The following is a 26,138-nucleotide window of genomic DNA, read 5'->3' on the forward strand; positions in this document are numbered from 1 at the left end:
TAAAGATACCCAAATCATGACAGTAAGAAATTTAGGAAGACTTACACATTTACTTTTTTATTGCTAGGTTTTATGGTTTTAGGGAAGCAATTATGTTCTTGCCTGTCTGTGTGTGTGTGTGTGTTCATTTGTGTTTCATTTCCTTCTAACTATTTTAATAGTAGTAATCTGTGATAGTTCTTGAAATTACCAGTGGTATGTTTTTGGAACTATTGTTTGACTATAAACAAAACAAAACTATCATTTCACCCTTGTGAGTCCTGCGTGTGGTTTGTTCATTTTTCAAATTAGTTTTAATTTCATGCCAGCTTTTGTCATTGTTTAATTTAGCTCTTTGACCTCTCTCCCAGTAAGCACCATGCTCCATGTGCTTTTCATACTATTACTAAACTAACACTTTCAATTTCCAGACATTTTTAGTTTGCATCAAGCTTCACCACAATTGTCATTTCATCCTGCGTGTCTGCAGTGAGCGACAACACCAAGCTGGCCCTGATGAACAAGTACAAGGACAACATCATCGCCACGAGCCCCATCGACAGCAACCACCAGCAGAACACCCTGCTTCCACACAACACCTCCACCAGCCAACGCAAACGCCTCTCCAGCAACACCCGTGGTGAGTCACTCTCTCCCAGGGATTTGAGTCAGAACAGAAGGAAATAAATCACAATGCAGACACACTTTTACATATTTACGTGCACACGCTGTTGGTGTCAGATGAAAGTCTGGCAACTTGTGCTCATGACTCCAAATTCAGGCATTCCGGGGTCCTTTTTTTTAAACTACTGTCTGATATGAATGACCTTAACTTTTTTTTCTCATGACAACAATAAATTGATTGACAACAGACCTCAGAACAGTCAAAATGACATTTGAATTCCCACTTTTTTAGGAATGAAAGGACAAATGCAGGTCTGTATTGATAGCAGTCAATATGTTGTCAGATCTAATGTCAGTCCGGAGCCTCTGACATATGGTCTCTGCTAATAAGTGAAGAATGATTTAACTTATAGACACATGTCATTAACCTCCAGTGCTCATAATGTTATATTATACAGTTTCTTGTCCCCTTTTCAGATTTTAACGATCAACTGTGATGAGGGCTGTCTTTCTTTTATAACATCTGTCAACAAACTAGCATTTGAGTGCTTCCAACCTAAATGACTCTGAACCGAACAATATCTGTTCAAAACCTGATTGACTTTATAGGACGTTGTTGGATTAAAATCACCATGGATCCAAATTGCAGATTATTTATCTTTGCAAACTGTGGCTAATTGTTAATTTTAAATCAAACTCAAATCAGTTTCTTTAGATCTAAACCTGCCTTTTGTGAACGACAAAACATGACACTAAAGAGGAAGGTGCAGCTAAGGGGCAGCAGAGTATTTATTAGTTTAGATGAGTAAGGAGAGCGGCCCAAGACAAACGCATTTGATAAACAGGCACTCTCAAGACAGTCCGAAGAAGACAACACCCCCGCTCCCCACACACAAATCATCAAATCATAATAAAATCTCAGTATTGTGTTAATATTAGTCACATATTATAGATTCCAGCAGAAGTTACTTAAGGTTGACACACCAACATATTATGGGGCCACACGGCAGCCTGCTGCTGGTTGTCATTCTTATCCCAGAGGGAGGAAAAGCCATTAATGTGGTCACTGACCCCTGCATTAATCATCCTGTAGATTTAGCAGATAGAGTTTGGGAGCTATGCTTGATACAGGAAATGTTACATTAAAGTCTTTAAATTCTATTAGGAACAATGAATGTGCAGCCATGAACTGTGCACGTCAGGCCGAAGCCGTCACTAAATTATTTGTCGACTTTGCACCCAAAGTTATGTTCATTAGAATTATAGAATTATATATGTTTTTAGTAAAGAGATTCTTGAAGCTTGAATTTTTGTTTAAAATTCAATGATTTCCAAATGCATTGCAGGATTTTCCTACATACAGTTAAAAATTAAGGGGATCACATAAGAGTTTGGTTCTAAGCGTTAATTCAAAGGAAAATTTAAAATTAAAGGAACTTTTGATTGATCAATCAATCAATCAAATTTTATTTGTATAGCACATTTCAGCAGCAAGGCATTTCAAGGTGCTTTACATAATTAAAAAACAAAATAAAAACAGCACGTGACAATGAATAAACAGTAAGAAAGAGAAAAACATCGAAGACATCAAAAACCCGCACTCTAACCCTAATTTAGCCATAAGCAACTCTAAACAGGTGGGTTTTAAGTTGAGATTTAAAGGCACCCAGTGTTTCAGCTGTTTGATGTGAAAATGCAGATTTTTAACATAAAATTAAGATAGAATTGAGGTCTGGAGTCATGTGACAAATGAAATTTTTAAAGACTGATATCATTTTATTTGTTTTAGAATGTTATTGCAGAACATCATATCATGTATGCTCATACTATGTTGAGAAATGAGTGACCTTTGAACTGTAAATGAAACTAAAGTTTAGTGTGAATGGGGTGTGAATGAAACCTCATGTGTTTCCATGTTTTTCCTCATTATTTCTAACTTTTATTAATAATTGGCATTGTTTTGTTTTCCTACTTCCTTATTTTGATATCAGTTTTTAGTCAGGAAAATATCCCATTTGTTTACATGGAGAGGCAGGATTTAGAAATTGTTCTGAGGTCACTAGGCCTACTAGGGGGCGCTCATCCTTTGTGGCTTCAACTTCTGGCTCCCCATCCTGTCTCTAGTTATATTATATATCAGTGCATTCACCATAGATCTGTGTGATCACATGCTCTTAACTAATAAATGATCTGCTATAGATTGTAACTAATAATGTGGTTTTTATTTAAAAAGGTCATTGAGCAAATATTAAGCTGTATGAGGTAATGCATTATTTGCAGTTCAGCTCCAATTTGAAAACATGTCAGAGTTGCAAAGTGTTCAAGAGATTTTGGGCCTTTGGAAGATTTCTTTTTAAATTGTTATTATTATTTGTCACTTTTTTCCCACTGTGTTTGTGAAAAGTTGAACAAGCTCCTGGTTGGCTGTATGCTAAAAGAAGCAAAAATAAACATTTCCTCCAAATTAGTAATTCTGATTTGCTTTCCACTGCATGATCACAGAATATGCAGGTAAAAAAATAGGAGAAAAAAAAAAGCTATCTTGATCATATTTATTTTATCAGAATGTTCGAAAGTACCTCGCTTTGCATCCTGTGGTAACAAATGCACACACACACACACACCCCTTTTGAAATTTCAGTGCTTCCAGATGCAAATTAGTATTCTTCAAAGCCAGCTGCATAGGAATGAGGTTGTCTAAGCAGGAAATTAGGTCTGCTTCATGCAGTTTTGTGTTGCTATTGTTGGCATTTCCAGATGATGATTTTCAGCTTTTTTTTTTTTCTTTTAATTTGCACATGGAGGTATTGTCGTTCTCAGCGGACAACTTCTCAGTGCACGTGAGGCAGGTAAAGTACTAATTCTTCCCCGTTTTGCTGAGGATGGCCCTGTGCCTCTCTTCACTCCATGTGTCAGCACATTTAATGGACTCAAGAGTCACTTCTAAAAACTAAAAGTGCCAAAGTTGTCAAATGGGAGAATGTCATAGGAGTGGGTGAGAGGAGCTAGTTTAAGCCTTTCTCATTACTATTACCAAAAGGAGGCAAAATAAAGTCCAATTTAGCTGTATTTATAGGATAGAAGGTTGCTATCTTGAGTGCCATTCATTAAATAATGAAAGTAGCATTCCTGGAAAGATTGCATATGGCCAGGCAACTTGCAGGCCAGTTTTAACAAAGACCTTGGAGGATCTGTTAGCACGTAAAGTATGCACTGGGAATGATTTTCAGCTAATACCACAGAAAATTTCAGCTCAACATCTACAGCAAACAGAAATGACTGAGGTTCATCCATTTCTGTTTGTTAATTCACTGTGATGGTCATTTCGAATCATGTTGACTCCAAAAGTTATTCATTTTTCGATGTACGTCCAATGATTTTTTTTAGAGACAATGTACTTAATAGCTTTTTTGTTGTCAAGTAGCAGTTTTTTAGAGGAGAAGGCCGTTGTTGATTTTTTTTCCCCATTTTCGTTGTTTTTGTGGAAATCGGTTTTCTGTTCTTCTAAACATTGAAGCTGGAACTATTTGATTGGAGCCAGATTTGGGTTTGTGGCAAAGTTCACAGAATAGGCATGCATGGCAAAAAATAATAAAAAAATAAAACCCCAAAAAATACTTCTGGTGAAAATAACTTTTGGTGATTTTCTGTCCAAAGTGACTTAAACGAAAATGATAATTTTCTCCACTAGATTCCAACATTACATCTGTTTTTGTTTGTTTGTTATTTCTTAAAAATAAAAAAAATAAGAAAGTTTTGTTTCATGTGTGCCAGAAAGGATCTACTCTTGACTTGTAAAGTTGAAAAAATCATTTAGATGAAGCCCGATCAGCATAAAGCAGCTGCTAAAGAACAATCAGCCTTTTGCCCAGCAAACTGTTCAGGAGAACAGATTTTTTTAGGTCAGATTTTTGAAAGATGTTTCACCTTCTGTATGAGGGACAGTTTGAATTACTCCAGGGTCACTTTTCTCTGTAAGGTAGGCAGTTAGACAACATTCCCCTTCAAGTTTAATTCTGGTGTGAAATATTGAAGAAAATGATAAATGTTGAAGGAAACACAGGGGAATGATGAAACTGAACTACTTGGAAGCATCGAGCTGAGCTCTGTCAGCGGCCAGTTGGGAGTAAGAAATTATTTAAGCAGGACTTTCTAGCTTACTGGACAATGCTCAGACTTAAATGTAAAGCTCTGAATTATTAACAGGTAAAAGTATAATTTTGATTGCTGTGTGGCTTGTTCTTTGCTGATTAGGTGTCACTTTATACACAGTGGTCAACACGAAGCAACAAAGAAACAGCAGTTGTGCCTTGCGGCTTGTGAGGGTTGGGTGTGGAACACTGCTTCCGAACACATTCACATGTTTGTGTTATGCGGCAGCAGAGCGGGCAGAGCTGGAGATTGTATATGTCTTCACTGATCACCATAACTGAGGTTTTCCAGCCTGAAGTTGTGGGGTATTTTTATGAGCCTTGGTGCAACTTTCCCCAAAGGTCTGTCACAATGCTCCCTACTCAGTCTGAATACAGATGTTGAAGTGGTAAGTGGATCAGCTCTACTCCTAAATTCCCCCAAAGTCTGAATTCTGAGCATATTATAATCTCACACCCTCCTTGCTGCTGATTGTCTCTTTCTCCTCCTCCTTCTCATCTGTAAGTGTTATGTCAAGGCATCTGTCTGACATCCTAAAAGTCACTGGATGGTACTCCCCTCTCTGTTTTAGTCCCTGGCCTCATCACGAGCAATGTGCAGACTATCTGAAAGAGTCAGACATAAATACCTTTCAATTGCGTTTAAAAAAACCTATTATTCGTCTTGTATTATATAAGAAAAATACTTCAAACAACTTAGATTTTAATGGTAGTACTCTCTGAGGCACTTGTTATTCTTATTATAGCTAGTCCATTGTTGCATACACATTTGTCTTTTGTTCTCTTTTCTCTCAAATTTAAGTTTGGCCTTGACAGTTCTGCTTTATTTAGCTGTTTAAAAAGCCTCAAAATCTTTATACCCTGTTGTTTAGAATCTGAATATATTTTTTTCTGATTTTTGCTATGAGTTTGGGTGATAGTGGATTTTTGTTTATCTGGAGGCAACCACAGGCAAAAATTTAGGTCATTTGACAATTTTTAAGATATAGTGACCTGCAGTGAAGAAGCTGAAAATTATATCTGAACACTACAGCTTGCTAATTGATCAGGAATACATTTCAGAAAGAAAATAAAACTAAAACTTCTTTGAGCTTCTTGGTAGCTTGTCTTTAGCTTGTTTTCTTATGAATTAGAATCCCGATTTGAGCATCAATGTCGTATCTTTTAGTTTGCGTGGGAAGGCATCTTAAAACTGAGAAATTTCCACACCCCCATAATCTATGTATTTGCTCTGGACTTCTAGTTATTGGGGAGTTTGTTTGGTAGACCCTTTTTATTCCCCAAAGTTTCAGTCCTCACAGCAGAGTTGAAATAATCCATAAATGATGTTTTAGAGGATTTTGTTCTCTGCCAGCAAAGCCATCTGAAGTGAAAGTGTGCCGTGAATATTGCTTGATTATTAAATAAGTCTGAAAAATGCTGCCGAAACAATGGTGTCATCAAAAAAAGGCTTCCCATTTTTGAAGTAAAGCCACGCTAACATCTGTGCTGGTAGATAGTCATGCCTGCCAATAATATTTATGCAGCACATTCATATCTTCAGTGCATATTGTTCTGAAACAACAACATGAAAAGCTGATGAAGCTGCTGTCACTGAAAAAGTCCTTTTCGGTTTGCCACGTTGACATTGCTGCCAACTATTTCCTTCCCCCATTGTTTCTGAGGACTCGTCTCCAGTTTAATCAAACACTTCCTCTTGGTTGGGTTTTTTTTTGTGTCACAGAACAGTGTTAGCATTTTTTTTATCCCCTAAATTACATATATCCCTCTGAGGCAGTGGGATATATAGCTGCTTTAGTGGATTTATTTTCTCTTACTTCGTGATGCACAATCCACTAACACTTGTAAACAAGTTTCAGAGCATGTCCTCTAAATGTAGCTAATGCCTCAGTTAAAAAACACTTAGTGCAAATGCACTATTGACATTGTAAGGGCAGCATGTTTATCAAAGTGTAGAGTGTAGGTATCAAATTCCTGACTATAATACACACATTAAACATCATCCTTAAGCTCACACATGTTTAAGTGGAAGTCAGGTTTCATCTGTGGCTGATTTTTATTATTGAACTGATTGTAAGTCATCCCAAAGAGAGCTGTTCAAACTCACTTTTTCTACATGATTAAGTACAGCTTCAGACTAGGAACTGAAAAGCCTGTACAGAAAAAAAGCTAATAAAACTAAAGTACTTCAAGAAATAATACATATTCCCTGCCATATTTCATGCCAAATTTTTAGATTAAGATGTTGAGAAATGACAGTTGTAACCATTTTGGTCAAACCTTGAAAATATTGCGATGCACTGTCACAAGATATAGTGTTTGCTGTGAATATATATGCTCAATATATGTAGAATTGATGGAATTAGAGCCATTTATGTGTTGGTTAATTTTTTAAAAGCTGTGTTGGCCTTCTTAAATTGGATTGAGTCCAAAAGTGAATGAGTTGTTGATGTACATCATGAGATATTTTGCTAACACACAGACACAAACAGACACAGACAAAAAAAAAACTTTTGCCTTACGATGGTGGACAATAAAAAGGGGTCATGTTGATATTGTCCAGCACAAGATTTCATCCTGAAGGGTCATTTTTAATGTACTTTTTATTTAATATTCTTATTTTCCATCTCTCACACCATCTCATTACCCATTGTTTTAGTAACTCTCAGACAGTAATTCATTCATCTTACATCCAAATATTTCTCAGCAGCACAGTATTCACTCATAATTGGTGCCAACTGTTGTCAACAACAAAATGTTTCAAGTTGTCACACAGTCAATCAGAAAGTACGAGTACCCTGCAGATCTAAAGCTGAAGTCTAAGAAATAGTGAAAAACAACATTTCCTGACAGAATGAATGAAGAACAAAACACTTCAGAGAATGTCATTCACTAGAAATGCTGGGCATGTGATACATCCATCATGAGATATCAGCAAATTGTGCAGCGTTGCTATTTAAAGTTGATGTTGCACTTTGCATGCGAGTTAACTTTAACATTCATCTTCTCCTAAAAAGGCACAGTGATGAAGGGATGGGTATTTATTTTGTCTTTGTAATTGATTATTTAGTTTCAAGGTTTCAAAAAAATATTCATTTTCTCTCAATGTAATATGATAAAGTTATAAGAATTTCCATTTTCCAATTTAATTAGAGATTAAGTCTATATGAAAGAAATAGAAATTCACAGTGAGGAGCAGAAATATGGATTTCAGGGAAACCAATTTAGCGTCTCAGATTGTCTTTTGTTAAAGCTGGTGTCAGGATCTTTTGCTAAAATTTCAAGCTTATGAAATTACAGGATAGCATTATGTGAGCTGCTATAGTTAAACTGTTGTACCGTCTTGAAATACTAAAGATTAAAACAGGTAAATTTAGACATTTTGTGCAAAAACAGAAATGAAAATGCAGGTCTAATGAATACACCATTCAGTTCATTTTACAAGGGATAGTTTTTTGTTGTGTTTGGTGATATGACGAAGTTTCAGATCATGTTGATACTAATTGCCATTTATTAATTTGGTTTCATAAAATTGTCCCATTAAACCTAAGTTGTGAGATACTGTACCACATCCCTGGAACTAACTATACTGAATTATATCTAGTGTTACATTTGTTTTTTATTTATTTTACATTTTGTAATTTGTCTTTTTTCTGATATGATGAGAAAAAATGCCATAATTTATTTAAAATATCTGCATTTAAGGGTTTATGTAGTCTTAACGGCTCAAGGCGAAGCACAGCTCAGTCATGTTGTAATAACAGGACAACGCGCAAAGAACTTACATAAAAAAGGAAAACTAAGTGCCTTTTTTCAGCTGGTTTTCAGTCCCTACCATTCAGTTTTTGAAAGAACCAGAGCTCTAATTCCTTTCTATAATAAATCAAGTAGTGGGTTCATCTTTTTATTCTGGCTGCCGTTTCCCTGCCATCTGTGTGAGCGTAACTCAAGTCCCCATCATTAGTCCATACTTTTTTCTTCTTTACTGGAGGTGTATTTTTGTGTGAATCCAACAGCGGGTTCAACTTTCTTGAACCCAGACGGGGACTCTGGGACGGAGGCAGACAGCGAGCCTCAGCTGGCCTTTTACACTGACCCGAACCGCAGTCGGCGCCGGAGTCGAGGTATGAGAAATGGTAACGCCAACAGCGCGTGGGGCTCTGGGGGTAAGGAGGACTCATACACCTACAAACAGTTTATCCCATCGATGGTGTTGCTGTTGCCACGACGCATGACAAGTGATCTCAGTACATGTGGCCGATGACTCTAAATTTGTGTGCTCATGAGTTTCACTCCTAAACAAAATGCATACATGTATGTAGTCAATACATAGTTGTGTGCAGAGTGGTGGTGAGCATGTAAAACTGATCTCAGTGCATCCACATTCAGTCTTGTTGAGTGAAATCCAACAAGATGATGAGATCAGAGGTTCCCAGTATTATATGTATATATATATATTTCTTGCATCTTGCAATATGGATTACACCATGGTTTGAAATAATATTATGGACAAATATTATTTCTAAGGAGGACCTAGTGCAAATGCTGTCAAAGTGAAGTGGTGGAGAATGCTTTATCTGTCAGCATGCCATATCCTCGCTGCTTTGATGTACAGTAATGGGTTGAAGAGGGAAGATTGGGGGTTGGGGGTGGGAAACAAACCAAAACAAAAAAACAATGCCCTTAAAATAATAGCTGCTGTCAGAAGGCGTTACATGCCTTTACAAAGCCTCCAAGCCAATTATCCCCCCGTCATGTGCACAGGTGTCACAAACACGGCGAAGCCTCCGGAAGTGTAGCCAACATCTTTAATTAGAGCCCGGTTTAAGAATAGAACAAGGTGGCTGCAACAGTGCCCTGACTATGTTGTTTACATCCAGAGGAGAAAATAGGAATTTGTGAGGCGTGACAAAATTATTTTGTGTCATTTCACGTCCACGTAAAGATCTGAATTGAACACTGGAATATTCCACCTTTTTTTTTTTTCAGACTAGCCGAACCTTTGCTGTGGGAAATCTTTATACCGTTATGTAAAATCTGAAATATACAGTAAACATAGGGAAGGAAAAAAAATAAAAAAAGGTCAAAAAGGTGAGATGATGCCCACATCCAGTTTCTGGGTAACTTACTGATTAAATAAACTAGCTTAAAGCACAATACAAAAGGTCAGGTTTCCATTTGGCTTTTGTTTAAAGGATAGCCTTGGGCAGCGTTTGAAAGGAAAAGCTCTGCCAAAGTAATTTAAAAGTGACAATGCAATCTTGAATTATTCCACTAGTGTAAAAGTAACCACTTTAAACAAAGTGTGAGCATCTATATTCAAGGTCGATGTGTGATTTTTATGTGTGTGTGCGTGGATGTATGCGTGCCCCTGTGGGTATGAGGTCATGTTTACCACTTTCTGTGTTGCGCTCTGGAGTAAAAGAGATAAGGGCAGCGTTTTCACTCTGACAGAGAAGGAGAGCAGCGAGGAAAGAGGGATGGTTGCGAAACAACCTCTGAGCGGTTTTATTTATTTTTTTATTTATTTATTTTGTCCCGTGTCTCTGTTTTTTCCCCCCACACATCCCAGTGTGTATGTTAAAACCCTTCAAAGGTAAACTTTAGGTCTGTGCCAGCGAGCTGTGGCTGGTCTAAAGCTCCCAAAGGCTTGGTGTTTTTGATCCAAAGGTCTTTTTGTCAGCGTTAAACCCAATTTTTTTTCACTTGTTTGTAAAGTAACTCCCTGCCTTGGCAGTTTGTGTATTTGTTTGTGTGACTGTGTGCAAATGTATTTATGATATAAAAAGGAATACATGGAAATAAAGCACTGCCATTCCTTCACATGTCTATTCTTCGTTGTTCCCACCTTCCCCCCTCTCCCCTCTCTGTGTGTTTGTTCCCAGCAGCAGGTTCCCCACGGAGCCCCATCAATAAGACCACCCTGACTCTGATCAGTGTCATCAGCTGTGTGATTGGCCTGGTTTACTCGTCCCACCTCTCCTGCAGCCTCTCAGTCCGCGTAATCTTACACGTGCCGGAGCACCTCATAGCTGACGGTAAGGCTTTGCTAGAGTCGGAGATTGTCGATGCAGCTTTTCCTAACACATTCCCGCAGAAGCTCAGAAACCCCTGGGGGGCTGAGCTGGTATTTTTCAGCCGCTCTCTGGGGAGTTCAGCTCTCTCTATCTCTCAAAACAAGTGCTTGCGCTTTGTAGTTGAGCTGCTGATTTGCTTTGCTCTCGAAGACAAAGGTAAATGCCAGGTCGACCACCTTCCTCTTGGGTTTCTCTTGCCTCACTGTAGAACAGTTGTGCTCTCATAGCATCACAGCACATTCAGGAGCAGTGACCACCCATGGAAAAGCCCTGTATCGCTGCTCTCCTCGTACTTTCTGATACAAGGCTAATAACATGAAAACATTGTGCCTTTTTTGGCTTCTGTCACTGTTTCCCTTGTACTTCCTGATACAATGTTAATGAATTTCAGTCTAGCTGCTATGGGGGGGGGCAACATCACGGCAACGATATACTGGTTCCTGCTAGCTCATTGGCATTTTTCACCTGTCACAGGAGTGAGCTGGCAGACCAAATACATTATAGACTGTGACTAGGCTTACTCATCTATCATCTGGAGGTCTGATTTGATCCGGTGTGCTACCGCTTTTCGGTCGCATACGCTGGCCTGCCAGAGAGAAATTAAAATTCTGAGGGGCCATCCAAGAAGGTAACTTTGAAAAGGGAGATGAAAGATGGCAATTTTGCCTGTTGAATTACAAAAACTGGGATCGATTTAGGATGTTTCCATAAATGTCTACACAATCTCATCAGGCTTGATTTCATGTCACACTCAATCAGATGAAAATTTGAATTCCACCACTGGAGGAAAGAAGCTATTAATTCCAACAGCTGTGCATGTGTCTGCTTTCAAATCCACTGAAGAAAACCAGAGAAATGTACAGTCACATCTTTCTCCTCGCTTTTCACACCAGGGAAAATAGTCTTGCTGGGGACTTTTGTGGTTACACAGGATGGCAATGTCAACTGCTCTTCAAGATCCATAACAAAGGACAAGACAAACTTATGTTCATGACAAATTTGCCATGGCCTCAAATGTGGCTAGGACGGATCATCGTGGCTTTAAATTGAGAACTTATGCTCTAAAAATGAGTGAATAAGTGGGTTTTATCCATAGTTCTGCACCAAACCCTGGTTCAGGACTTTCATATTGCTATTATGTGGCCACCTGGGAGACCTGGACATTTGAGTCAGACTCATAAAGTTCAACAAAAACTCATTGCATGGTTGGCAGTTTTACAAGAGAGTGATGAGGAGGGGAAAAAAATACAGAGAAACTCTATTGCTATGGGGTTCATAGAAGCTGCACAGCTGAGCTCATTTTTAACATTAGCATTCTCATATGCTTAGAGTGACAGTTCACTTCAATTCAGTTATAGTTTTATTGTGCCAGGCCACAACAAAGATAAACACAGGCATTTGATGAAAGTAAGAAGAATACACAAAATTCATTTCAACAGGTAGAAGTGACCAGTAAAGCCAGACCAAAAGAGAGAGAGAAGGTTGAAAGCCAATAAAAGCTTTGCTTTTCCTGAAGGAATGCATATTGCATGCCACCTTTCATGCCAGAATTTTAAACTAAGATCATTCTACATTGAGAAAGGACAAAGTTAGAGCTATTTTAGTAAAGCCTTTTAAGTGATGTTAAGCAGAGTTGCATGTGATATCCTGTGATCTCGTATAAGATTGTGTATAACATCATTTTCAAGGAGGATGAACCTCAGCCACTACCACACCAATTTAGCTCAATATTTGTCAAAATTTGCTAAGTTATAGCATTTTTTTGTGTTTAAAAGTTAACTGTGACAGCCATTTTGAATTGGTTTGAGTTCTAAAGAACCTGGTAAAGACTTGTTAGCGAATGTCCAGTGCATCCAAGGTTTTTAGATAAGTTTGACCAAACCATTTCACTAAAAATCAATCAGTGTCAGCTGTGACATCTGCTGTTCCAGGTGCCCAGGGACTCCCGACTCCAAATGACTGGCAGGTGCTGCTGATGTTTTCTACAGTTTTTTTCTGGCTTTCTCGTTTTTAATTTCTCCTTTTTTTCCAGGTAACCACAAACTAGAAGGGAAACACCTCACAAATCGTTTTATTTTTCATATGTGACTTGCTGTCTGCAATTAACTGCATTTGAGCTGTGAACACACACACGTCTTTGCAGGTATTCAGTGAAGCTCTTAGATTTAACTTTTTAAGAAAAAACTGTCTGGCACCTCTCAACAGTGACGGCATTAATGAGGAGATTTTATTTTGGAAATTAAACAGAAACACTCACAGACTCATTATTCTTCTTACAGCAGCAGTGTGTTACCCAGGTGCTCAACAGCTTTTCTCTTTCTCTCAGATACACTCAAGTGTTACATTAAAAAAACACTGCAATGCCATGCCTGAAGTATGTTTAACTCAGTGATTGTTACTTTTGCAGCACCGACACACAAAGTGCAGCTATAATTTATCAGGATTTATTAGCTATGACAAAATGTTGAACTGATGTTAGTTCAGATCTCATCACATCACTAGTGCCACTAAAAAGGCATACATGAAGCTTAATCTGTCCACTTAGTGTCTGTAGACTCCTGGAGCTGTCAGGAGAGAAAGGCTTCAAATAGAAAAAAAGGCTAAGTTATTTACTGATATCTCCTTTAAGAAAAGCTACAAAAGTTACACTATAATTTTGCTGTAGTGTTGTGAACGTCATGTTTTAATGGTCATGACAATTATCAATTGGCACTATTTGTACTACTCACATATGCCTTCTAAAAGCCCTCCAGTTGTCCGCAGTGCATGTGGTGGGGCGATAACAAAAAAGTCATTATTTTGAAGATGTAGCTTAGCTTTTGTCTTTTGTGTCACCAGCTTTACGCTGCTCATTAAACTGGTTTTCAGACTCATCAGTGACCTGTGGATGAAGTCTCTGCTAACCACAGTCAAGCCCCTGGCCATATCCACTCTCCCCAATTCAGCCCCTCTCTTTGGAGCGGTGCAGCTTGTTGACAGCGGTCGGCCCGATGGGGTTGGCCTGCTGCTAGTAGTCACCCTTGCTGCAGTGGGAAAATAATTTGCTCACACCTAAAATAAATCACTGTTCAGTCCAGTTAATTTTATTTCACAACGTCTTCAAATATTAGTTACAAGGTTTAAAATGTGCTGTGCCTTTGTCCTTTGTTAAAACTATCAAGAGACGTAGTATTTCAGTATGCTCTTTTGTTTTTACTCAGATCTCACTGCAATTTACTGCATTATTTTCTTAATCTCCTTTTCCCTTCCTCCACATGTCTTGTACTTCTAGCCAACACTTTCCCTTCCTCTGTCCTTGTTAGGATCAAGGTTCATTTTGCTGCAAGGGAGCCAGTTGGATGCTTCAGACTGGCTCAACCCAGCCCAGATCTTGTTGTACTACCAGCAGAATGCCAGCGGGCCTTGGGTTAACGAGCTGTGCGGACGACGCCTACTGGATCCTTGCGAACACCAGTGTGACCCAGAGACAGGTGAGTTCAGAATGGGGCAAACAAATGAGCACAATGCAAATTTTGAAGAGGTCATTAGACTATAATCTAAATCTGAATAAAGCTTCACAATTATAAACACAGACAACTACAACTACAAATAGTTTAATAAAAAAAAAAAGGTTACATTTGTTTACTGGAAGATCATCAGGTGTGTTTTTTCCTTTGAGACTATACACTTTGAGATGCAAAGCTTCATCAGTAATAGTGAAACTTTTGCATAAATATAGCCCCTTCATTAGTCACCCACAATCAGCTGCCCACACAGAGCCTTGCACTAATCTCCACACACATTCTTATGAAGAAAAGTTTACTGTTTGCTTATAGAATGGCAACTCAGTGCACTCAAGGTAAAACTTTGCATGTGGTAATTTGTCTATGTATTATTTTTTTTCTTACAAAGTTAGACTTCCACTAGAATCAAATGAAAGATGATTCAAATTCTGACCAATAATTCAAGTAAGTTATCCCCCCCATCATCATCATCATATTCAGTTGTAGTTTGCACATAAAGGCCATCAGGTGTGCTAAGAAGGTACGTTTGGATGTGAAATTGGAAAAGTACACACAACGAATAAAAGTTTTAATCACTTTGAGCCACATAACTTTACTTTTAGGTTAAATAGTCAAAAGGCATACATTGTAAATGATTGTCCCTGGTTACTGCATTGAAGATTATCTTAGAGAAAGGCACCAGCTCCCCCGTGACCCTGCACGGAAAAGCGGGTAAAAAAAATGGATGGATGAATGAATGGATATTTTGCAATATATTTTGTTCATATGCAATTTTTGAATTCATTTCATTCATTATGGTTTTCCTGAGAGGTCACGGCACAGCTGCCTTTATAAATGGTTGCTAAAAGTCAATACTAAGAGTCAAAACATAAGTAAATTAGGAGCATGTCACACTCAGAGGCCGTCTCAATCACTCTCACTCATGTTTTTGCCCCCTGTTTAGCAGTCAACGTGCGAGAGAGGGGGTACCTCCTGGACAGTTAGTCTATCACAGAGCCAACACAGAGGCATACTGAACAACCATACACATGCTTACATCTAAAATCGATTTAGAATCTCAAATAAACCCCATGTGCATGTTTTTGAGCTGTGGTTGGACCCAGAACCTTCATGCTGTGATGAAACAGAGCTAACCAACATGCCACCGTGCAGCTTGCTTAAGCATACATATGAGACAATAAGAGAAGCAACATCAACAAAAAGCAAATATATATAAAGACACACTTACAGAAATGTAAACCAGATATCCACTGGCAACACTAAAACATGATGGTTTGTTATTGTGACAGTTTATGACTCTTGAATTGAAACAAGATTGATGATTTTGTTTATTATTTGACATTACTAGAATTTTGTCTAATTCTCAGTCATATATATATATATATATATATAAAGTTAGATGCTCAAACCAAAATAACCAGTAACCAGTCAATGAAGAAGTTTCTCTCTTTTGCTGTTCTGAAGTTGTAATGTGTGAGTGAATTTCAGGGCTGTAGTATTACCCTATAGATGGATGAGTGATAAATGAGTTTGAGTTGTACAACTAGGCTTGATGGCATGCCTGAAATAGCATGATGAATCACATAAGATCCATAAAGAGGAATGCTCAGCATGTCAATAAGCTTTGATTGATGGGACATCAGAAGCATATTTATGTAAAAAAAGAAGAAAATTGAAAGTGAAAATTGAGACATAAACACTAATTTGCAAATGCTTCTTATAGGCCTGTAGCTCATAGAAAAACAAACAACAAGACTACACACCTAATAAAGACTATAACACGAATAAACTCGTCTCCATTATATTGATATTTACATTCATAAAGCAGCATTAAGATCCCAACTGTTTTAATCGAACTACATGGCTGTGATCCTCTATCATGTCTTTCACTTGCGAAATAAGGACTCAGAGTAGCTTCCTAATGTTTTATTTAATAGTCTATATTCACGTCCAAATGCTGATGAAACAGAAAAATAAAGCATTTTGTTGTTTAACAAGTTTTTTTTTTGTCATTTTTTTAATGCAGATTTATTTTGATCTTCACAGCCTTCAAATTCTCTGAGGAAAGTTGGAGTCTGTAAAAGAGAATATTATAATACAGTTTGTTGTTATAACCAGTTAGAAACAATTTTGCCTGAAAAAGCCCATGTTTGTCAACTAAATCTAAATCTTAAAAAAGGCCTTATTTCTGTTATCATTTATTATTTATATGAGCCACTATGGGGAAATTGTAAGCAGTTTGTCTTTTATTGTTGAAAAATGCACTGAAATGTATTTTTAATGTATCCATATCATAATAATTAGATTGTTTAGATGACTTTGTAATGGACTGGCTCCTAATAATTCTCTTTTTGCTATTTTGATCAGTGAACTGTTTCAGAGCCAAGTGTTAAACATGACACGTTTTCTGTCCCTGTGGAGGCGATGAGAGTAAACTTCTGTCCTAGCTAAAGAAGGGAAAAAAAAGAAAAAAAGAAAAACATCTTCTCACTTACAAAAATAGCCATGAAAAATAAAAGCTGCACAGCACATATAAGCTAACAAAAACTTCAAAATGACAAAATCCTTTTTTCAGCTTTCAGGTTCACATTAATTAACTGAGAGGAATGATGCTGTGTGCTTGAAATAATAATCAAACTTGGCGCATGCTGTGCATATTTTTCTTTTATTTGAAATGAAAAAGGAGTTCACACACACACACACACACATATCCACACAAAGAGGGGAGGAAAACTTGTTTCATTTGTCTGTTAAAATGTTTTTTGCTGCAATAAAAATTCTGCATATACTTAGGTAAAACTAAACCTTTTTAATTGTTCCAATTTTGATTAATCCTCATTTTTCTTTAACCAAATCATTCATTTTGCCTGGTAAAAGGTAATGTCCTATCTTTCTTGCTGAGTACTTTACCACCTAAGCTGCTTATTTTGCACTGTTCTGTCTTTAGTTTTGTTAAAGCACATATGATAGAGCACCATGATGGTCAGTAGCTTCCTCAAGGGCAATTCAACTTGTGAACTAAGACATCCATTCATCCCTCCATTTTTTTTTTTTACCTGCTTCTCCATTCTGGGTCGCGGAGAGCTGGTGCCTATCTCCAGCAGTCACTGTGTCTAAGACGGGGGGCAACCTGGACAGGTCACAAGTCCCTCACAGGGACACATAGAGGCAACAAACCATTCACGCTCTCACCTAGGGACAATTACAGGGACAATAGACTTACCAATTAACCTAACATGCATGTTTTTGGTCTGTGGGAGAAAACGGGAGTAAACACATGTGTTCACAGGGAGAACATGCAAACTCCATCCAGAAAGGCCCCAGGCAGGGAGGAGATCCTGCGACCTTTTCACTGGGAAGTGACAGCTCTAACCACTGCACCGCTGTGCCACCCTTAACTAAAACATGAGGGAACGAAATCACAGATCTTACCACCAGGAGGAATTATACAAGCAAGAGACAAACGACAACTCTAACATTTTAATAATTTAATCATATTCTTTGTTCAATTGTTCATGAAGAACACCTTGTCCAAGATTATCCAGAGTCTCATTCAGTAATTAATGGGAACGTTTTTGTTTTGCATCATTCAGAGCTTTGCAATAATTCCTAATAAACCTTTTGCTTTGAGTTTAGATTTGATCCGTGATTTTAGCATTGGTTCAGTTTACCAGTTCTTGGCCTATTTGGTTACATATTTTAGATTTTTTTTTTTTGTTTTGAGGAAAGGCACAAGGCTGCTCAAGGGTTACATATATATATATATATATATATATATATATATATATATATATATATATATATATATATATATATATATATATAATTTTTTTTTTTCTTATTGCCTGATGCTTCATCAGAAGAATATTGATGTGAAACAAATATTCAAAGTGGACAAGAAACATTAAACATGTCAACATTTTGGAGTACCCCATCAAGACATGTTTTGTAAAAACTATTATCTGGAACAAACTAAAGAGGAAAATGTAAATCAGAGAAATTGTTCAAAGCTGTCTGGAGTATCAAGTACTTCACTTCTGAACACAGAAACATTTATAGGTATACATTATAGAGAAAGTACAGGGAATAACTGTGTTTATCGGTTCACTTACACCTGCATTTTTATTTTATGTATTTGAATCTTTCTGAAAAATGTGTAAAGTGATTCAAAATGCAAGTTGCAACAGCTACAGTTTTTCTCAGAACTCAAGCTGTACCAGAATTTGATATGAAACCAGGTGGTAAAAATGTAACTGCGAAAACCTTCAGAATTAATGCCTGAATATATCTTCTATCATGTACCACTCAAATAAAACCTATTATCTCTTAAATGGGCAGCAGGAACAATCATAGGGGGTATTTTTCAAAAGAAATCAACATAGCTACATGCAAGATGTGCATTTACGAATCTTTCTCCTTAAAATTTATGAATGTTTTTGCATCAGTGAACATTATTCATACCCTGTCCCCAAACCTAATAACCTCAAAGAAGAACAAATATATATATTAGTTGATTTTTGTTAGTTTTCATGTCTGATTGAGATGAGGAAAAATAAGGCATAATGGTGCAATTTACTTTTTACATGGTTTCTTGGAAAGCCTCAGTCAGTGCGTCACTCAGATGATGAGTGCAGGAAGAAATTTACCATTTAAAGCAGCAGAAATATCTTCCTTGTTTTCATCCATTATTTAGCAGCTCAGCTCTCCCCTGGGCAAAGTAAATTCTGAGACCTATAAAAGGATTTTTTTTTTTAAAGAGAGAAAAAGCTGGACTTGTGTGTTTCATGCCCGCTCCTCCTGGAATCATTCCTGAATCTTATCATACTCTGAACTCAGTAACGTCTTTCTGTTGACCACTTCCCAGTCATTAATATGCAAAGTAATATTTAGTATATGCTAATATGAGAACATTTTTACTACACTAGCTGCCTTTTTCTTTTGTAAAAAAGAAAATTATGTAAAAAAAAAAAAAAAAAAGCAAAGGGCTCCTTTTGTACTTCTGACATTTTTTAATGACTGCAACTCATATGCATAAAAACGAGAATGCACGAGTGTGACGGAACAAGGGGCAGGATAGTGTGCACAAGGAAATAACTAAAAGTGTTTTTAGGGATACGAGGCATTTGCACAGGAGCCATGTGTAACCTAAATCCAGTCCTCTGTTCTGCTGCAGGAGATACAGATGAAAACTGGGATGGGTTGTGACAGTATCAGTGCTGCTCTTGCAAAACGTTCAAAGAGGCAGCAGATGCTTTAGAGCATGTTACGTGCCCGTCTTGCAGAACTCTAAACCTGGCTGCTTCGAGCACTGATGTTTATGGGCTGTTTCCACCCATATTCTTTCACTCTGTGTTTCTGCTCCGGAACTTGGGTGCCACTTTTATGAAATACGGACAGACATATTGTGCCTCTGGAGATGCGCGTTACCAAATCATGACATACGGGCTTGATTAATGTGACTGCATAATGGATCAATGTGTGTGTGTGTATGTCTGCTTGATGAGCTGAATACTCTTGCGCACATGTGACAAAGCAGCGCATGAAAAAACCCAAACTTCTGACGCAGTCATTGCTGCCCACACAGTATATCATGACTTTCAGGCTTTTTTAAAGGTTAGCCATGCATTTTGCTAACCTTTGTTTGACCTAAATAGGCTGCATGTTTCATAAAGTGGCAAGCAGAATGATGAAATGCAGTGAAAATATAGTGTGAAAGTTAGAATCTCGCTCTGTGTCTGAATATTGAGCAATTAAAGCAGGTAACACCTTGTATCAGTAAAACAAGTTAAGCTGGGTGTCACAGCCCAAGAAAGTAGTGTGATAGCTATTAAAGATAGATGAGACACTTAACATTATTCTGCAGCTGCACATCAAACTTCAGTTGTTGCTCTCAAATGTTTCCCCCCTTTGTTTCACAGCCTGTTTTCGTATCTAAAGTTGGCTGTCCTTTATCAAACTTTTCAGCTTTTTTATTGCACATTTAATTAGGCAGCAAAGTAGCAATTATATTTGGTGCTACATCATCTGCATATTGGAAGTGCTGCCAATTGAAGTGTTAGCAAAGCAGTCATATGATTAAAAAGAATAAATAAAGATACTTATTTGCAATCGGGTGGTGTTAAAAGAAATCTAATTTAGGCCACAGGAATGGTTATGCAAGACTAAAAAACGCTGAGCGTGCTACTGTAAGCATGTTTATGATGTAGTAAACGCTTTCAGCTCAACGTTACCACAGGAGCTTTCCAAACACTGATGATTAAAAAGGTTGTAACTTCACTAAGTTTACAGACTAACTTTTATGATTAGAAAATATTTTTTTTTTATTTGAACTACAAATTACCTTATTTTCAGGTTTTAGATAGATTTTGGCTTGAAAGATTAGTAAGTGGATGAAAACTAGCATCATGAACCAGCACTGTGACTGCAACTTTAATATACAGTGTATCATCTAAAAGTTATTAGAAGAAGAAGAACCCTGTTGACAGGACATGTATAATAATAAAATAAAGCACTGAATACGGAAAATTGATATATGGTGGGATATTTGAGAAAATTGTGAACATTTGGATTGACGCATCAGTGACTATCAGTCACACATTATCAAAACGTTGTCACTTTCGGAGCAACACCAAGAGCCACTGACAAATTTTGCAGGGAATTATACACAGCACGGCTCAAAAAAATGAAGTGTGAAAGAAACTGTCATTAAAAAAAGAAGTGGTTAAAAGATATTTTCAGCTGCCACAGAGTCTCAAATTCAGCTTCTGAACAAATTTATTAGAAAATGATGCAGATAAAAGGAAAAACACATTTATGGAAAAACAACTTTATTTAAACATACTGTATAGTATTCATAACATTAGTAAAGCAATTGTGTCATAATTTGACATATTATAATGTATTCATACTCTCACTGTATATTTAAACAGCAATTTCAACTAAATATATTTATTCTGTTGTTAATTTTACATCTATGTATAATATTGAACACAAAAAACCCCTCTATTTTAAATAAACTGTCTTACTTTCTCATTAATGTCTCAGTGAGCCAGAGCAGGATGTCTGTTTTGTGTTTATTGAAGAAGAAAATTTCACCATGTTTATATATTTATAAGTTATATGTAGTAGAGTGCTGTATGAATGTGTGTGTAGATGGGTAAATGAGGGCAGATTGTGTCGTAAAATGCTTTGAGTTGCCTATTTGGCTAGAAAGATGCTATATAAATAAGTACAGCCGATTAACCATTTATATCAAAAATAAATTTAAGTTCGCTCACCTTCTGGCTATAGTGCTCTTTTCAAGGTGGAACTAATGCTTCTATTTAAATAAAATGATGACGTTGATGACTGGAATCGTGTATGATGCAAGAAACAAGTCAAAATGACTAATGGTTTTCAAATATTAATGAAATATTATACAAAGCATTTGTTGGCTTTGTTGAGAATCAGTTTTTTTGTTTTGTTTTAAAACCCTGTCACTTAACCTGGTCTTAGAACTGACTTTGACTTAACTCAAGAGAAAACATGGATTCTCTTGACTAAAAAAATGCTACCAAATACAGTAAATGTAGAATTTCACACTGACCAAGTCATTTCTTTTTTAGTCAATAACATATGTAGGGAACCATTGAATGCGATTTCCTGGCAGGTACTGACAGGTGACCTTTTCCATTAACAAGGGGATATAAAAGCCCAGGACATGTGCTCCTCACTTGACTCCTGTAAAGCAAGAAGAGAGCATGTTGTACATGTTACCCCTGGGTAACCCTCTAAACCAAAGGTGAGACCCAATCAATCATACTGAGCCAAGTCAATGTTGACATTTCTCCTGGGAGTTGACAGCAGAACAATAAGCTGATGCTACACTGTTCTTTGTTAACAGGTTTTGTTTATCAGCACAATGCTGGCAGAACGCATCAATATTACTTTGTCCCACTGGTGAGATAATAAACATTCAAGAGACTTATTTTAATCCTTTGTATCAAACATCACCTAATCTGGACGTCCAGGGCAAAAATCCTCCACGGGTCCTTTAAAAAAAGGGGTTGAGCAGCTGTTCCATATGATTTATTGAGCTTCAGTTTGTAGAGATGAGCAGCAATGCTTCTAACCCTTTTACTAGCTCCCCCAAATGTTGCCTCGGACCACACAGCTCAGTAAGTTTTTGGAATTTGCCACTTCAGAAAAGCTTTGCTCTGAGTAAATAATCATAGGAGTAATTAGACTAATCATTGATCTAATCAGTTCACATTGGGCTGGATTTGTCATTTAACCACTGGAACTAGTCTGATTTGTTTGACAAACTAATGTCAAGTTGGTCTTTTAGATCTAAATAGCATAATGACCAAAAGTCAACTTTTATATTACCTTTTATTGTGCGAAAGTTTTATTGTGAAAAGTATTTTAGTGTTATACTTGTATTCAAAATTGTAACGATTATGCTATAACTACGACTTTACTCTGAGCTCAGTTCTTCACCTGAGCCTGGAAGAGGCTAATATCAGCAACGCACATCCAGAATCTCATATTTTTAGTCATGATCCATACCTCATAACTCTAGGTGAAGATTGGAACGCAGACTGTCTAATAAATAAAGAGTTTTTCCCGTTTGGATCAGCTCCTTTTTCACCACAACAGACCAAACCACATGATACAGCACAGGATTATTGAGACTGTTGCGATTCAATAAAATGGTAATGAGATGGAAGCAATGATCAAAGAGTGACGTTCTACTAAGAAATCACAAAGTTGTAAGACATGCTTCACCAGTACTGCCACACAAGAACAATGTTTTGTTCCTGACAATGTGTTAAACTGGGGTCCTAAAAGTATCAACATTTTAACACATTGTCTTATGGAGACATTTTTAAATCTCATTTTTAGACTGTTTTACTCTTTCTTTGAAACACAGGTATCAAGAAGAAATGAGACAAAGAAGAATGTAGGCATGACCAAATAAATTAGTTCACTGCAGCTTTTACCTGAGATCAAATCATAAAAAACAGCCTTTTAAAATTTATAAGACATTTTAATAGGCTGTTATTTATTGGTAAATTGTAGCTGCCAACAATGTTGTCAACTGGCATTTAGTATGAAGTTGACTCCTTCACAAAGTGAACTGCCAGAATATAAATTATGAAAGTTTTTTTGCCAGGAAGTCTTGAGTTGAGTTTGGCTTTTCTGTGTTTACACAAACTGATATTTGCTATTTCATTTTATCATCCATGAGACCATAAATCGAGGTTTGTTAAGTCATAAAGGCCAGTTGGACCTTGAGACAGGTGTGAATTTGTGTTAGCTGCAACACCCAATAGGATATTGTTAAATATTAATAAATATTATTGGAAGTGAGATGTCCATGTGGATGCAAATCTGTTAGTATTACATTTCAGATTTTTTGTGCTGAAGCTTCTTATGAATAGAGTAAATAGTAATTTCCTTGCAAAAATCTCTTCTAAAAGCAAGCGTCAGTGTTGTTTTCCTGTTCTCTGCCTGCATTGTCTGGTTAAATTATCCATTTAATTGCTGTGTATCATCTTTATGATTGCCAGTTGTTGGCCTGCATATGGTGTGCTGCAGGGGTCCTTATTTGACCTTTGCGGACTGATATATTTAACTAAAAGAAATTATATCAAAAAGACATGTAAGAAGAATAGGCAGTCATGAATTGCCTTTAAATGGATCTGCTGTAGAAGATGTTTATGCCTGGTTTGAATTCACACTAGCCTTAATTGCCATTGGCTGAAAGTAAGCATTTTAGTATAGGTGCATTGTACAGAAATAACTGATTACCCATTCCCCTACTGGAAAATGTATGTGTGCGTTTTCTGAGGAGGGCAATGTTGACTACCTTGTTAAAAATAAGAGATGATTATGAGTGCTCTAATTGCCTCAAGAGGATCATCTTTGGAATAGCTCTCATGAAGTAAAACAAAAGAGGAGCAAAGGGAAATTTCCAGTGAAATGAAAAGGGCTTGAGTATAATGAACATATGATTGAGGAACTGCCTTTGTGTTTGCAGGAGAATGCCTTTGCCTAGATGGATACATGAAGGACCCAGTCCACAAGCATCTCTGCATCCGCAGTGAGTGGGGCCCCAATCAGGGGTAAGTTATGGTAATCACCATATGATTGCTTATTATTGTTCCAAAATGAAACAGTAGGACAACAAAGGAATCTTCCTTCTTATCAAACCAGAAGTTATTTTCCTTAGATGATAAAATAGATTGTGAAGCTTCCAGTGCCAATTAGTGTCTGAAAGCAAACAAAATTGAAGATTCAAATAAAGTTCCTAGAAATGTAAACAATTAAGTGTTTACAGTAAGAAAAAGTCATTAGTAATGTGTAGCTTTTTGCATGCTGGAAAAACTAATACTTTCTGGGGATTTTTGTCTTCAAGACAAGGCAGATGAAATTTAATAGAAATATTCAGGTGTCAGTGAGGAGCTCTTGACGTTGTGAGGACAAAATAATTATTGAAAGGATCCTCTCAATGATCTTGTAATGCATTCAGAAAACGCAGTTCTGAATATTGACGGCTGACCTCAGTGATCATGGACAGGCCTGAGAAGACATCAGCCTTCTCCTCCTGGTTATTTCTCTACATCTTTCATCTTTGAAACCAACAACAACAACAATCAAAGAAATCGTGGAAATTAATATTATTTTTAGATGTTCTATCATAAAATTTACATTTTTAAACAATGAAAATGGCTGTTCCACAAACCCTCAAGGAAGTTATTCACTGTATATTGAAATATTGAACTGGCTTCAAATCTATTTGCCTTAAAACTTAGCATCCATCCTCACTTCTTGTCACCATATCAACCACTGGTAATCCTTCTCAATGTATAGGTGAGGGCCCTACAATATAACATGTAAGGTCAGAGAACACGCCATTGAAAAACGCCTCTTTAACACAATGTTTATACTGTTTTTAATAAATGAGTTTTTAGAAATGTGGTTTATCTTGCAAATCAATCAAGACTATTTTACAGTAACTCTGAACTTATGTGACTGAAGGTAACTGTGTTAATATTATCTAAAAGCTTCCTGCATGAGGTTTGGCAGTAGTGTTCTTACATCAGAAATGTAAGAACCACAGCGATGCTTAATGCAACAGAAAGAGGAGAGCCACGTGTAAAATTGCTTGTGGCTTTAGACTCCACAGGATACCTTTTAAGAAATGCTAAGAAATGTTAAGACTATTTAAATACTCCACTTTGACTTTTTTCAAATGTTTTAAATTGCCACTGGGTTCCACTGCCACTTAAAACCTCCCAATGAGAATGAATTTGGTAATGGCAAGAATATGTTGAGCTAAAGTCTTAACCTGTAACACCACGGGCTTCCAATTTTTGACATTTGACAATTTTGACTTTTTCTGCGGCACAGTGATATTGTTGATTTTGTTCTCCACTTTTTGTGACGTCTGAATATTTTCAGCCACTCGCTCAACTGTGCATGTTTGCGTCTCATTTCCTCGGCGCTCCTTCTTTGTCCCTGTCACTGTGTAACAGAGTGGGCAGCCTTGGGTGACTTAAATGCTTAATGATTTGCAGCCCGTGGCATGGAAGCCTCTCCCCTCGCACTGATGTTCTTTTTGCTTACAGTGGTGGAGGAGTTTGCTGAGAACGACATCGGGACCCTGTCACTTCTCCTCCTCACGCTCTCACTTTGCAGACTGTTTAGTCCCAGAGCTGCCACTCCCCATTAATCTCTATCATTCTTCCTCTCTCACTTCTGCCTCTTGGCATCTGTCTCATTGCCACAATGTTCTTTTCACTCTCACTCCCTGCCCCCCC

At 37.2% G+C, this 26,138-nt stretch overlaps 1 protein-coding gene across 3 annotated transcripts in view; it reads left to right on the top strand.

The window, feature by feature from the left end:
* The window catches only part of astn1 (astrotactin 1), a 300,003-nt gene that overhangs the window by 76,188 nt on the left and 197,677 nt on the right, over positions 1-26,138 (top strand). Inside the window, exons 5-9 of one of the 3 annotated variants that reach the window (XM_017420879.3) lie at positions 470-619; positions 8,771-8,920; positions 10,643-10,792; positions 14,134-14,301; positions 24,356-24,440. In XM_017420879.3, coding sequence (XP_017276368.1) covers positions 470-619; positions 8,771-8,920; positions 10,643-10,792; positions 14,134-14,301; positions 24,356-24,440 — 703 coding nt within the window. The remainder of the gene's footprint in view (positions 1-469; positions 620-8,770; positions 8,921-10,642; positions 10,793-14,133; positions 14,302-24,355; positions 24,441-26,138) is intronic. The other 2 variants (XM_017420880.3, XM_017420882.3) reach the window with 2 other exon arrangements.

This window comes from Kryptolebias marmoratus, linkage group LG20 (assembly GCF_001649575.2).
Source record: "Kryptolebias marmoratus isolate JLee-2015 linkage group LG20, ASM164957v2, whole genome shotgun sequence".
In the NCBI taxonomy this organism is placed as follows: domain Eukaryota; kingdom Metazoa; phylum Chordata; class Actinopteri; order Cyprinodontiformes; family Rivulidae; genus Kryptolebias; species Kryptolebias marmoratus.